Source organism: Diceros bicornis, chromosome 21, assembly GCF_020826845.1.
Source record: "Diceros bicornis minor isolate mBicDic1 chromosome 21, mDicBic1.mat.cur, whole genome shotgun sequence".
Lineage (NCBI taxonomy): Eukaryota > Metazoa > Chordata > Mammalia > Perissodactyla > Rhinocerotidae > Diceros > Diceros bicornis.
Window position 1 is genome coordinate 34,737,099 of NC_080760.1, and position 14,555 is coordinate 34,751,653.

The 14,555-nt window shown below is 39.9% G+C and overlaps 1 protein-coding gene across 9 annotated transcripts in view; it reads right to left on the reverse strand.

Moving 5' to 3' along the window:
- SAMD12 (sterile alpha motif domain containing 12) overlaps nucleotides 1-14,555 on the reverse strand; it is a 380,602-nt gene that overhangs the window by 200,514 nt on the left and 165,533 nt on the right. For 8 of the 9 annotated variants that reach the window (XR_009223284.1, XM_058564832.1, XM_058564835.1 and 5 more), the window contains exon 3: nucleotides 12,918-13,047. Coding sequence is in view for 8 of the 9 variants with exons in the window: in XM_058564832.1 (XP_058420815.1) it covers nucleotides 12,918-13,047 (130 nt within the window). In the remaining variant the exon portion in view is untranslated. The remainder of the gene's footprint in view (nucleotides 1-12,917; nucleotides 13,048-14,555) is intronic. The other variant, XM_058564834.1, reaches the window with a different exon arrangement.

A 14,555-nucleotide genomic window follows, 5' to 3' on the forward strand; every position in this document is an offset into this window, starting at 1 on the left:
AAAAAAAAAAGAATCAAATGGATACAGAAGCTAAAAAGCAGATAGTTACTTATCAAAACAGACTGTGCTCACTCGACTTAATCTCTCTGATAGGGTAGAAAGCTCAGTGTTCAAGGTAAGCAGCAAAAGAAGTCACACTTTTGGTCATGTTTGATTTGGTATCACGTGACATTCTCATAGAAGCGTAGAAAAGTGGAATACAGGGGAGGAAAAGAAGGAAAAGCTGGATCTGGCTGAAAGTAAGGAAGTATGAGATTGAGTTCGTGGCTACGAAACCTTCATTTTGTTCCCGGAAAAACACACTCACTAAAATGGTGTCTTGCCCACTTCACGCCCCCACTCTGATTACTTCTAAGTGAGGCAACCTGCTGGACTGTTCCTAAGAATGGGTCTCTGTTCTCCCGTAGCAATGTGACATTTTCTGAATAATCCAAGAAGTTGTGTGCCCTTGCACGACTCAGTGTAGCTCTGGGCCTCTGTTTATTCATGTGAATAACAGGAGAAGGGGTCCCTTCCAGTCTGACATCACAGAACCAATGGTGTCCTGCATTTCTACCTCACCGCAATTTGCACAGTGCATAGCCCATAGCAGTGCCCATTAAATACTTATCAATTCACTCAACATAGATCCATAACAATGATGATAGATAACATTTACTGGGCCTCTACAATGTGCCAGGCACTGCTCTAAATATTTTCCAGGTTTTAATTCCTCTAATATCCCAACAAGCCTGTGTGGTAGGTCCTGCTGACGTTAAGTGCTCAGCAACGGTGCTTACCTTGAGTGGCCCACTGAACTCTGAACTTCGCTTCCTCATCTGTAACAGCTTGCAAGATTGAGATCTGGTAACTGCTAACACTGAACAGTTCCAGGCACAGCTCTAGGTACCTGACAGGCATCCTCTCATCATGTACACACAGTTCTCAGCAGAGTCTCTTGCACACAGAAAGCCTCTAAGAAACAACAGGCATTGTTAAGGATGTCAGGGGTTTTCTAAAGCAGGACTGCTCCATCGTTACTACTTTGATGAGTATCCCTCCTGCGGGCATTGGCCTTCCTCAGGTCTCAGAAGCCTTTGGCTGGGTCTGCTATCTGGTCCTGGCCGGGAAAAGGCAGCAGGGGGTCTGTGAGTGAGAGGAGCGCTGGATAACAGTTAAGAAAGCTAGTTCCTGACCCAGCTCTCCATGTCCTGGCCATGGGACCTAGGCAAACCTTCCCCCTCTGTCTCAGTTTCCCAAATTACAAAACCTATAAAACTGGTGAGGGGAAAGGCTAATCATCTAAGAGAAAATTGAACCAAGTAGAATCCTCTCACCTCTAAGAGTAGTCTTGATTATAAAAATTCTACCGTGGGTAGTCAGTAGGTGACAGAAGAGCACTGTATGGGCTGTATTTAAGTCTATACTATAGGGTAAAAAAAAAACAATATTCCTTCTGTTCTAGTTCTCTGATCTATAAAACAACAAATAGTTCCTTTGGTGACAACTTCCATTTTTACTCTGTCAAATATCATCACTAACATTAAATTCCGTATTTAGAGTATCAATAAATGTCCCCTTAGAGCAGTAGTTCCCTCAAGCTAGCCTACAAAGCAGCACTGTTCTATGATGAAAACGGGAGAAATAAAAATAACATGTTTTTCTTTAAGTAAAATTTATTCCATTTGTAAATCATGAGATTTTTTGTGTTAAAATTCCTTTGGCTTGTAAAATGGTGGTGAGGGTAGTTTTTAACTTAAAATATTAATGTAGAAAATACAAAGGTGGCAACTGTATGCCATTGTGAAAATATTTTCCGAAATTTAATTCATCTGCGAAATCCAGAAGTCTTGTGTGCACTGGTATAGGCTCAGAGGAGCAGAATCCCAATAAGACAAGAAAGTTGTTCTCCTCTTGTCACTAGTAATCTTCCAACAACTGGTAAAACTATATGTTTCTTCATAAGACTGTTCTGTATCTTAGACTATTCTTTCAGTGAAAAATGCATAAAGTGAATTTTCAAACTCAATTTCTATATATATAATAGATGAATATAAAACCACATCTATCTATCCATCCATCCATCCATCATCTTTAATCTAAATGATCCTATAGCCAGTATGGAAAGACATAGGATGACATTTTCACTTTTTCCTTTTAAAAACAGTGTGCCATTTTAAAATTTGGAAAGCACACAAGTTTTTAAAAATCAACTTTATTGAGATATAATTTACATACAATAAATTTCACATATTTGAAGTGCCAAGCAGATAACTTTTGAAAAAGATATATTTTCATCACCACAGAAAGTTCCTTTGATCCTCTGTCAGTCAATCTCCCTTCCATCCCCCATGCCAAGCAACCACTGATCTGATTGCTATCACTGTAGGTTAATTTTGACTATTCTAGAATTTCATATGATTGGAATCACACAGTATGTGCTCTTCCATTTCTAACTTCTTTCACTCCGCACAACGTGAGAGGCATTCATGTCGCTGCATGCATCAGTAGTTGGTGCCTTTTTATTGTTGAGTAGTGTTTTTGGTATAAATATAGCACAATTTGTTTATCCATTCTACTCTTGATGGTCCTAAGGGTTGTTTGGAATTTTCGTCTACTCTGAGTAAAGCCCCTTTGGATATTAGTGGACTGGAATTTTTATGAACATATGTTTCCAATTCTCTTGGGTAAATACCTCAGATTAGAACTGCATGATCATCTAGTAAAGTGTGTGATGAACTTATAAGAAATTTACAGTTTTTGAATCAGAAGGCACCATATTATACCCACAAAAACAATGTACAGGAGATCCAGTTGCTACACATCTTCAGCAACACTTGCCAATCATTTGAATTTTAGCCATCCCAGGTGTAAAGTGGTATCTCACTGTGGTTTCATTTGCTAATTATTTCCTAATGACTTAATATTGCTGAGAACATTTTCATGTACTTATTGGCCATTCTTTTATCTTCTCTGTGAAGTGTCTAAATCTTCTGTCCATTATCATTAGGTTGGTTTCTGCTCCAGCTAAGCAGGTCTTTGGTGCTGTATCTCCTGCACGTGCCCCTCTCTCCAGATTTCAGGGTGGTGATTTGCCCTGTGATATCAGTTCTTTGATGGGTCCAGAAAAAAAAATCATTGATTTTCACTTTGTCCAGCTCTTTCTTGTTGTAAGCATTACAGCGATAACATCCAAGCTCTTTACATATCAGAACTGAAATTAGAACCCTTCTGCATCTAGCGAGAAGGTCATATGACTTTCTTCATTTATTCTATTAATGTGGTGAATCACATTGACTTTCAAAAACTGAATCAACCTTGCATTCCTATGCACACATGACCATCACGTAATACCCTTTTTGTCTATTGCTAGATTCAATTTGTTTGTATTTTGTCCAAGTTTTTAGGTCTATATTCATGAAGGATATCAGTCTATATCATACGAGGTATCAGGGTTATTCTGGTCTCATAAAATTAGTTTGGTAGTGTTCCCTTTTCTTCTATTTTCTGAAAGAATTTGTGTAAGTTTTATTACTAACACTTGATGTTTTACTTCATTGGAAAAGCTGTGCTTGGAGTTTTCTTTGTGAGAGTTCTGATTTAAAGTTTAATTTATTATGAGATATGTGGCTATTTAGATTTTCTAGCTTTCTTGAGTCAGTTTTGTTAAGCTACAGCTTTTAAGGAAATTGTCAATTTCATCTAAGTTGTTAAATATATTGGGATAAACTTGTTCGTAATATTTTATTATCTTTTAATGATGTAGAAAATTTAGTGATAAGCATTTATGTGCACCACTATGGGCTATGCACTGTGCAAATTGCAGTGAGATAGAAATGCAGGACACCGTTGGTTCTGCGATGTCAGACTGGAAGGGACCCCTTCTCCTGTTATTCACATGAATAAACAGAGGCCCAGAGCTACACTGAGTCGTGCAAGGGCACACAACTTCTTGGATTATTCAGAAAATGTTAAAAAGTAGGTCACATTGCTACGGGAGAACAGAGACCCATTCTTAGGAACAGTCCAGCAGGTTGCCTCACTTAGAAGTAATCAGAGTGGGGGCGTGAAGTGGGCAAAAAAAAGAATCAAATGGATACAGAAGCTAAAAAGCAGATAGTTACTTATCAAAACAGATTGTGCTCAGTCGACTTAATCTCTCTGACAGGGTAGAAAGCTCAGTGTTCAAGGTAAGCAGCAAAGGAAGTCACACTTTTGGTCATGTTTGATTTGGTATCACGTGACATTCTCATAGAGGAGTAGAAAAGTGGAATACAGGGGAGGAAAAGAAGGAAAAGCTGGATCTGGCTGAAAGTAAGGAAGTATGAGATTGAGTTCGTGGCTATGAAACCTTCATTTTGTTCCCGGAAAAACACACTCACTAAAATGGTGTCTGGCCCACTTCAGTCTGGCTAGCCATTTATTAATTTTGTTGACCTTTTCGTAGAACCAACTACTTTTGTTAATTTTCTTCATTGCTTGTACGTTTTTCGTCTGATTTCAGCTCTTTGGGATTAGTGCCTTCTTCCCTTTCTAACTTCTTAAGTTGAAAATTTAATTCATTGATTTCAAGACTTTTCTTTTTTCTAATTAGCATTTAATGCTATAATTTTCCTCTAAGTTCAACTGTAGCTGCACCACACAAATGTTTAAAAAATTATATTTCTATCATCATTCAGTTCAAAATATTTTCTCATTTCTCTCGTGATTTTTTCCTTCACTTATGTGGTTACTTGGATGAGTGTTAAGCTCCTAAATATTTGAGACTTTCTTGATATTTTGTGAAGGGGAACAAAATTTGCCATTCCAAAATGTGTCTCTTTAACACGAACATTATTTTAGGCTGATTTTTTTAAGAAACAAAGACTCAAATTTGTTCTCGTTCCCTCCCCCTTAACTACTTAAAAGTATTCAGATAATAAAACTTCTTCCAGAAAGGGAGCTATCACCATAGCATAACATAAACTAGGTAGTAGACAGGGAGGAACCTAGAAAAGCCTGTTTGTTAGTGCCCCATTATTTCCCTGTGGCCAAGCAAACGTTTGCTCCTTTTCACCTACCTGTGAATTGCCTTCCTTTCCTTTGAAGCCCCTGACTCTCCCCACCCCCAACATCCTCTTTTGTCTTTAGCTGAGGATGGTATTTAAGGTAAAGACTACGGCCATTTTGTCGTTACTTGGTTTTCCTGGGTTTCTCCCATGTATACACATTATTAAACTCTTTTGTTTTTTCTTATTAATCTGTCCTTTCTTGCAGGGTGTATCTCAGCCAAGAACTCCAGACAGGTAGAGGGAAAGTTCTTTTCATCCCCAACAACTGTTAATGATTTCTAATTTAATTCTGTTGTGGTCAAAGAACGCACCCTGTAAGACTTGAGTTTTTTTTTTTTTTTTTGGTGAGGAAGCTTAGCCTTGAGCTAACATCCAATGCACATCCTCCTCTTTTTGCTGAGGAAGATAGGCACGGATGATAGCCCAGGGCCAATCTTCCTCTACTTTATATGGGACACTGCCACAGCATGACTTGACAAGCAGTGCTTCGGTTTGCGCCCGGGGATCCAAACCTGCAAACCCCGGGCCGCTGAAATAGAGTGCACGAACTTAACCACTACACCACTGGGCTGGCCCCAAGACTTCAGTCTTTTGAAATTTACTGAGACTTACTTATGGCCTGGCATACAGTATATCACGGTGACTAATTCTTGTGAACTTGAAGAGAGCATGTATTCTGAAGTTGTTGGGTGTAATGCTCTGCCTGGCATGTGGTAGTGGCTATATAAGTTTTTTTTAAATAAACGCATTAACTATGATTTAACAAATAAATGAAATGAAGAGAGAGGGATTTATTAAGGGGCTGTAGCGGAACTATTTAGAGAGAAAGGAGGAAGCCAGTGCAGCTAGATTGAAGATGACAGGATGACCGTAACTGAGGAAGCAAATATCCAGAGAATAGAGGGGATGTCTGGTTAAAGCAGAGGCAGAAAAGGTTGTCTGTAGAAGGGAACAAGGCCTTGTCTTCTGAGCCAAGAGGAAGGAACAGAAAGATGGAGTAGAAGGTAAAAATTTTGAGGGAAACCCCATCAGATAGTCTATTAACTTCTCTGTGTAGCAGGAGGAGGACATCTACTGGAGATGAAGAAGCAACTTGGGAGGAGGCATTTGGGGATCCAATCAACAGTCCACTGGGATGAAGGAAAGGTCTGGGAGATGGCACCATGGCTGCCCTGAGGCCTGGCAGCAAGAATCTGTACTGGGGGCAGCCATCAGAAAATTTTCTCACCTGGAAACCTAAACAGGACCTAGGGGTGGGTTTCAGTTAAACCTCAGCAGAACTCTCTAATAATTAAACTTTTCAACTATCAACTTAATGTGACAAGTCCTACAACAGGGCCTATCCTGGGAGCTACAGGATGGGTTACTTAATCCAGATGAGAACTAAGAAAGGCTTTCTGGGGCCGGGTGCGGCCAGCCTGGTGGCGTAGCAGTTCAGTGCGTGCGCTCTGTTGCTGCAGCCCAGGGTTCACAGGTTCGGATCCCGGGCACGCACCGATGCACCGCGTGTCAAGCCATGCTGTGGCGGTGTCCCATATAAAATAGAGGAAGATTGGCATGGATGTTAGTCCAGGGCCAATCTTCCTCAGCAAAAGGAGGAGGATTGGCAGCAGATGTTAGCTCAAGGCTGAGCTCTCACAAAAAAAAGAAAGAAAGAAAGGCTTTCTATAGGAGGTGGCAGCCGAATTAAACCCTGAAGGGAAGCTGGATTATCCAGGTGCATGAGTGGGTTTGAAGATGATAGAAAAGAACATGGCATTTGAGAGCCATACAAAGCAGGCCTGCAGCTTAGAGTAGGAGGGAGTGAGGAAAACGAAACACCATAACCACCACCACCACTACCATAATCCAAAGTCTTGGACAGAAAAACATGCTGCTTTTAAAAATTATGAAATTCTCATCCCTGGAGGTGTTCAAGCAAAGGTTGGCTGGCCATGTAGCAGGGGTGTTGGAAAGGATACATGGGGAGACATCTGGTTGAATTGGTAGGGGGACCATTACTCCCCACTCTTCCTATTCCCTTGTGGAAGGACTTTCTTGACTAATGTTCAGGCTTCTCTCCTGTCCTCTATCTGGTACCTTTCGAAGCAGTAAACGGACTTGCTCAGCCTAGTCTCATGTTCTGTCCTCTCCTGTGATCTGTGTGCCTGACGTAGTCTGCCACGCAGCAAAAAGATTAGTGCCCAGTTGTCCCAGTGACTGTAATGTCTAATCTAGAGAGAAAATATTCTTTGCAAATCAATTTGTCTGAAGGCCTAAATGACATTCTCTAAAAAGCTTTATCAGGAATGAAGCTGATATTCTGATCTCCATTCATAACTCTCATTCAAAGGAGTATTTTTTATCAACCCCATGAAACCTTAGATGACATCTAAAGTCCTTTCCAATATTCAGAAATCTATTATCTTGAATTATCAAGACAATCAAGTTGAGCACCCTCAGTTTAAGGATGCCGAGGGGTATAAAGGTCACGTTAGTAAGCTTTCCATCAAAGGGGGTTAAAAATGAAGAATAAATGCTGTTATTGGAACATTAACTTATGGGAAACAACTCATGCCCTGATGATGTCAAAACTTTACTATGCAGATATAAAATGCTGCTCAAGGTTCATACAAAAACATGTAGAGAAGTTCATACAAAAGAGAAACGTAACAAAATACAAAGATATAGAAAAGTAGAACACAATAGCCAGTGGGAAAACTATAATAAAGACAAAAAAAAAAAGTGCAGATGTGGCAGTGTGGTAAACATGTCCACAATTTCTGTGGCTACCCTGGATTCTACGAAGCAGTGTTCTCACAGGTACATCCCATAAAGTAATTATTCCACTTCTTTTGACACTTGTTAACTACACACCCCACTGGTCTCCATGGGTAACTCTAATCATAATAAAAGACTAGGAAGACAAGAGCAGAAGGATAAAGAGGTGGAACAGCCCAGAGAAATTAGCACTTCGGATTCGGACCCCATTGAAGGGAACAATGTTAGCAAATGCACAGAGCGACAATCCAAAGGTCTGAAAAAGAAAATTTTCCCTTTATTCAATAGTATAAGCAGAACTGCCAAATTTACGGGCACTACATCTCAGCAGAATATTTTGAAAAGGGGAAAAAGGTACAAATGGGCAGTGTTGAAGCACAGAAAGGACCAGAAGCATTCATCTAATTTGTAGGAGACCATTGAGAAATATGACAAATCAATACGGACCATGTGCAGGGGAGACTCATATGATAACTATTTATTGCTGCAGAACTCTAGACATCTAAAGGATTCTGGTTGCTATTCCATGAAGCAGACTACATGGAAACCTTTTACATATTCAAAATAGCTTTTAAAAAACTATTTTGCATTCTGGGGAGCTCTGAGTGCTTCACCTATGAAAATAAGTCTTTAAAGTTGGCAGGGAAAGAACCTTCTCCAGATGGAGGACCTGACGCTGAAGGAGGTGAGTTGACTTTAGGAACCACCACAAGAAGACTATCCGGCACAGCCAGGGGCTGAAATTGCCTCAAACCTTAAAAGATTCTTAACTGTGGATAACAGAGAATCTGAAGGTTGCCTGCGAGCTTACACCTGGCCCCAGGAGACTGTCCTCATCAGCATTCCATGCCGGGCCTCAGAAAGCTGGGGAAAGAATTTTGCAAGCACAGGAAAATAGACAAATTTCTTTCCTTCGAGCCTAATCTGATGATTTAAATCTATCTATCCTAATGCCTCTCAGGTGTTCCAACCATCTTATGCCTTTCAAGAGCGCTTCTGCAGGGAGTTAACACTAGCAACTTCTGTTCTGATTAAACACACCTGCCACAAAATAGCAGGTGCCTTCTGGCCACAATGAAATTCTAATAGGAAATTGGCAAAAGGTTTTGAAAGCTGCTGGGTTAAAACATCTCTTAGGTTTTCTTAGACTTCAGAGAAACTGGGGGAAAGTTTGTTTAGAATTTAATGTCCTTCAAACAAAGGCAACAGGATAATGTTAATATAGTGGAACTGCTGGCTAAAACAAAAATAAAAAGATTAAACAACTACCAAGGTTAAAGGGTAAATTTTCAAAAAAGGTTAAAATAATGCCTCTCATCAAATACAAAAATAAACACAAGTTTAAGATTTTATTTAACTCATTAATGAGGAAACTGATAAGATGTGACAATCAGCTCAAAGGAGAATTCAAACAGCAGACACATTTATAGATGTGGAAGAATAAAATGAATGTGTTAAATGAGAGGCAAAATTCACCTTTTCCACAGTGGCTAGGGAAGTCAAGCGAACCTCTGTGGGACACAATTTCCACATCTACACCAAGAATTATTTTGTGTTGCTATCCGTTATCTACAACGTACAGAGTTATAAAACAGCTCTGAAGAATCAGAATTAGATAACATGAAATGGTGTGCTACTGACGACGCATAGTTTTCGACAGAAGCCCAATGTTTTCCCTGCACAGGTCGCTGACCATCCTATTTATTGCTGCATTCCCAAAACCTGGTACAGGGTAGATGCCCCACCAATACTTGATAAATGGATAAATGTCTACTACGTATCAGGCATTAAGCCCGGTCCTTCACATGCATCATCCCATTTAATCTTCCCAACAACCCTTTAAGATAAAGATTATTCTCCTTTCACTAATGAGAAACTAATTTGTGTGATGTTGTACAGCTATTACTTGTTAAAGACTGGAGGTGGGGGACAACGGGGGAGGATCTGACTCAGGTCTATGACCAGAAAGCCCATCTTCTTTTTCTTTCCATTTAATATATGTTCTTTTTATTTACCATCACTGTACCATCTGCCTCTAAACTAAGGGACTGTTTATATGTTACATTGACATAACATGCTTCTTTGATGAGTATGATATTGGAGATCCTTACTTGAAGAAAAATAAATGAACAGCAGTACTCAGGAGAATCGAAGCATAAATGAGAGACACATGAACGTCTTTACTGCAGCCTTGCAGATAAGCACAGGATATTTACCAGCCCACTTTTCTGCCCCCGTTAGGTACTCATATCCCAATTTTCAAGATAAGACAGATGAATTCAGCACTATTTGTGTTGTTTGTTTTCATAGAAATCAGAACAGCACTTTGGAAAACAGCAGTAGCTAACATTCATTGCATGCTTACTATGACTGTAAACTATTTTCACAGCAACAGTACGAGGCGTGTACTATTATCACCTCCTTTTTACAGGTAAAGAAAGCTGAAGTGCACTGAGTAACTTCAAAAAATCACACAGCTAAGTTGCAGCTCTGGGCTTTGACCTGGCACTTGTAACCACTGCCCTGCCCTCACCCACAGTCACTCTACTGTCTGCATAGGCTGTTGAGGCTTGCTCCTTCATCACGTCTTGATTTTTAACAAACCTCCCTGCCCTGTTTATCACAGCCTCCAAGAGTACTAGGATGCTCACAGCTTCTAGCATCATGGGGCTGGTAACTGCAGGCTAGCTTAAGTCCTGAAAGCGATTTTCTGGCCACTTGGCACTTGTCATCATTTGAGATTTTTACATTCACCCTTGGAGAGGCAGGGGCAAGAGAATACGCAGAGAGAATAGTCTTCTGAGGCCTCGAATAGGTGAAGGTCAAAAAGACGTGGGGCAAATGTTAATCTGAAATCATTCTCTCTTTTCCCCTAAGTTCCCAAATAATTCTCTGCTTTCTTTTCTTGCCAGAAAACAGGCCACCCTTAGAATGAAGGAGTGGCAGATATGTTTTTAGATACCTCCAGATGAGTCTTGATATGCAAGGCACAATGCTGGCATACTGTAGAAGGTGTCAATAAATGGTTGACTGAGTGGTTTTCTTACATTATTTCATTTAATCTTCACCATAACTCTGAGACAGGTATTATTATTATTATCTCTATTTTGGAGATGAGGAAGTGAGGTTAGATAACTTGCTCAGGTTAAGCAGCTTGCCCAAGATCCCCAAAAGGTTGCGATTTACCAATACCAGTGGTGTTTCATGAAGACCAAATATGCCACCAAAAGCAACATGACAGCTGTTTGAAACCCCTTTCCTCATGTCACTTAGCAGAAAGCCTTGGGAAGTAGTACCATTTCCTCCCTAAGCATTGAAGCATGAGATCTTTATTTCTGAGAGGCGTAATGCTCACCCTCGTCATTATAAATGCTTACCCTTCCCTCAAGGGTATCTCATAATTCCCATCCCTAATAAAAGATAACACTACTTTCAAATAAGATCGTGAAAAAGGCTTTGCCATTACTATCATACAGGCGTTAAGAAACATTAAGCACACATTATCTGATGAAGGCTACCATAATCAACCAAACGGTTACTGATTGATTACTTTTAGGGGTGAAATGACTGACTCTGTATAGAATTTTCTTATATTCTTAAGGGAGGGACTAAGAAAAAAAATCTAGACACTTGGAATCTAAGCTAAGTTCTGACATTGCCTTCAGGATTTCAGGAATTTCATCCAAAAGGGCTGTTATCTCTAGTTGGAGTGAGAAAGAAAGGGCATTAAAGATCATTTTTATACTTAAACTAGGAGGATCTCTCTGTTAACTCAGCTTGAGATACATTTGAGTGTGTTCCTTACATATTTAAACATTACCAACTTGGTCAGCAGGAATCTATGATAATCTAGCTCAGTGTTTTTTAAACATTATTTAGTATTAGAACCCTTTTTTCCAAATCAAATTTTCTGTACAATTCAAATACACAAAATAGACATAAAGGGAACTGCTTTGGTTGACATACTCATCTCAACCCAAATCTTGTCCCTTTGGCAGCCTCTAGGGCACCCAAGGGCTCCATGGAACACACTTTGAAAACCACCCATTAAGTCCTGCCCTGGGGAGGTGTGATCTACCCCAGATCTCAAAGCTACAGGGTAAGTGCTGAACCGCAAAAATAAATACTTTCGGCTTAACACGCCCCTTTTCAAAGTAATAGGAGGGAATAGAATAGAGAGAGATTAAAATTTCTGAAGATAGAAAGTATGAGTTTAAAAAGAGGCTTGGCATCTAGAGTGCTGAGCTACTCAAGAGCAAGTCACTTTCCCACTAGAGTATCAGTCTTCTCTTAGAAAAAAGGAAGATTCTGGAATAGCATCAGGACTTAACATTTTTTCCCCCCTGAAGCACAGTTTTGGTGCACAGAGCATATTCCTCAGTCCTATCTTTCATCACAGTGTTTGCAAAGGAGGAGGGATGGAGGAACATTGCTCACATACAAGCAGAATCTCAGGGTGGCAGGGCAGGTGAGGTCTGGAAAAGACCCCCTTCCTCTGATGGGATTCATGGTGGACCTATCCACTCTTTTATGCCCACCCCATACTCCAATTGAGAGACTGGATCCTAAGGGCTTTTACAGTCATTTCACCGTCATATTTTCTGCTTCCAAGTGCTTCTTGACCTCCACATATAATACTCAAAGCCCCTTGATCTAAATGGAGTCTTAATTTGTGCTTTGAAGGTATTCATCTCAGGGGCAGTGGGTTAGGATTATTATATTCAATTCATACTTTTCCTATTTAGAAATCTTTTCTACTTAGAACATCTACCCTACTGATCCAGTAACCAAGTTACTTTGAAAGGCTTTTTCCCTTTCTTTTGTCTAGGATTGGTACACTGTTATTTTCTCTAGAATCTCCCAGTCTCTTACCCTGATTACCACATACTTCTGTACTGGACACTCAAAATCCGTGGTTCTCTATAATAACCACTTATGCCTGTTAAGGAGTGTGGCTCACGTGGTTCTGGAATTTATCACCCTTTTTAAAGTCAACTCATGCCAGAAAATTTCAGCAGGAAGATGATATTTCTTCCTGCTGAAGAAAGTATGGGAAAGGGTATGGGAAAGGCCATCGTCAGAGGACAGCGAGAGGGAGTGAAATATTGTGGATACTGCATACTTTACCAGTTATGTCATGCTGTTTGAATGACTCACTGTAGATCTGATACTGATTGGGACAATGTTTCTTCAACCACTTGCAGACATCCTGCTGAGTCCACAGAGCCACTGGTTTTGACAGCTTCACCGTAGCTGACTACAAATAAAGAAGGAAAAGAAGGTCTGTTAATACCAGCCCCATGCCTAGAAAAGCACTACTGTTAGAAGTGCTAGAGTAGGGTAAAAGCTACAGATTGGATTCCCCAAAGATAAATATCTGGCTCTTGCTCTCTTCCTCACTCTGCAGACCTTCTCCATACCTCCGGAAACCAGAAAGAAAAGGTCCAAGTGAAGAAGACCATGAAAATTACACTTGTTCTTGAGTTATCATCTCTACTGGGAAAAATCCCCAGGAAGTAGAGTATTCACCAGAAAACACTAACAACGAGACAATAGGGTGCTAAGCAATTAATCAACATTTTAGAGATGAAATACCTGTTCCCAAGTGGCCTTTCTCTGTATTCCAGGAAAGCGTCCATTTCTTGTCGTCCTTTGATATCACTAGGGCCTAGTACAACTGGGCCCAGCGGGTGCTAATAGTTAGTTTAGGAATGGCTGTTATAGGATTTAGATACCCGCATACTAAAAAGTACAAGTCGGCCTAGGGGCTCTGGACTTAGGGAGGTCCTGTAAGTTTAGGAATTAGTTATGCCACAGCGGGGAAACAACAAGTCAATTCGGCCAGCAGGTGGGGGGAATGGTAGTAAGATAATGGGTTAGCTAGACTTTATGCAGAAGCCAACTAGCCAAGGCCTTTTATTGCTCACTGGATCTTTCAGGGAGGTGTTTATGCAAAACAAAACAAAACATAGAGGTGCAGAGGACCCAGCCTTTGACAGACAGTAGATTACAAATACATGCATTAACTAACAAGCATCAACTCAGTGCCAGATTCTGGTCTTTCTCATGGATCCCAGGAACTTGTTTGAGGCAGATGAAAGCTATCTATGATTTGTATCATTCTGGATCAGCCTTTGCCAACAAAATAGGATCATAATATTGATAGTTCTTTAAAGGATGTTGGGTGGCACACAGACCTGGCCTTAAATATCATTGACCTTCTCACTAGGAATCATTCTCTTTCACTTCTCTTTCAAACTTTCAGATTAAGGCAAGGGGAGAACCTCGACTTTTCATGATTTAACATCTTTCTGACATCTGCTAACATGTTTTTTTGCCAAAGAGAGGGCTCCCTTCAGCCTCAGAACCTTCATCGGAAAGCAACGCATCTACTTCTAACAACTGTTCTGTTTTACTTTTATTATATTTAAAGTTGCTTTTATTTTATGCCAAATAAATTATGGCAAAAAACAAATTTTATTTTCGGCAGTAATATCTAGTTTGCTTTTAAAACAGATTTGAGTAAAAAAAACAGTAGATCAATTTTAACAAAAAAATTAAGGAAACAACAGTATAGATGGTAACAAGATAATAGAAGTGACATGCAGGTGATTCAAGTTTAGAAAACAGTGCTCAGGGGTTATTTTCATTAGCATATTTTCAATTGTACTACTCTTTGGGCCATCACTTACAAAATAATCACAAACAATACTTATCACTTTTTACTTTGTGTTGTGGTAACTTATTTCTTTCACTCTTATGGTA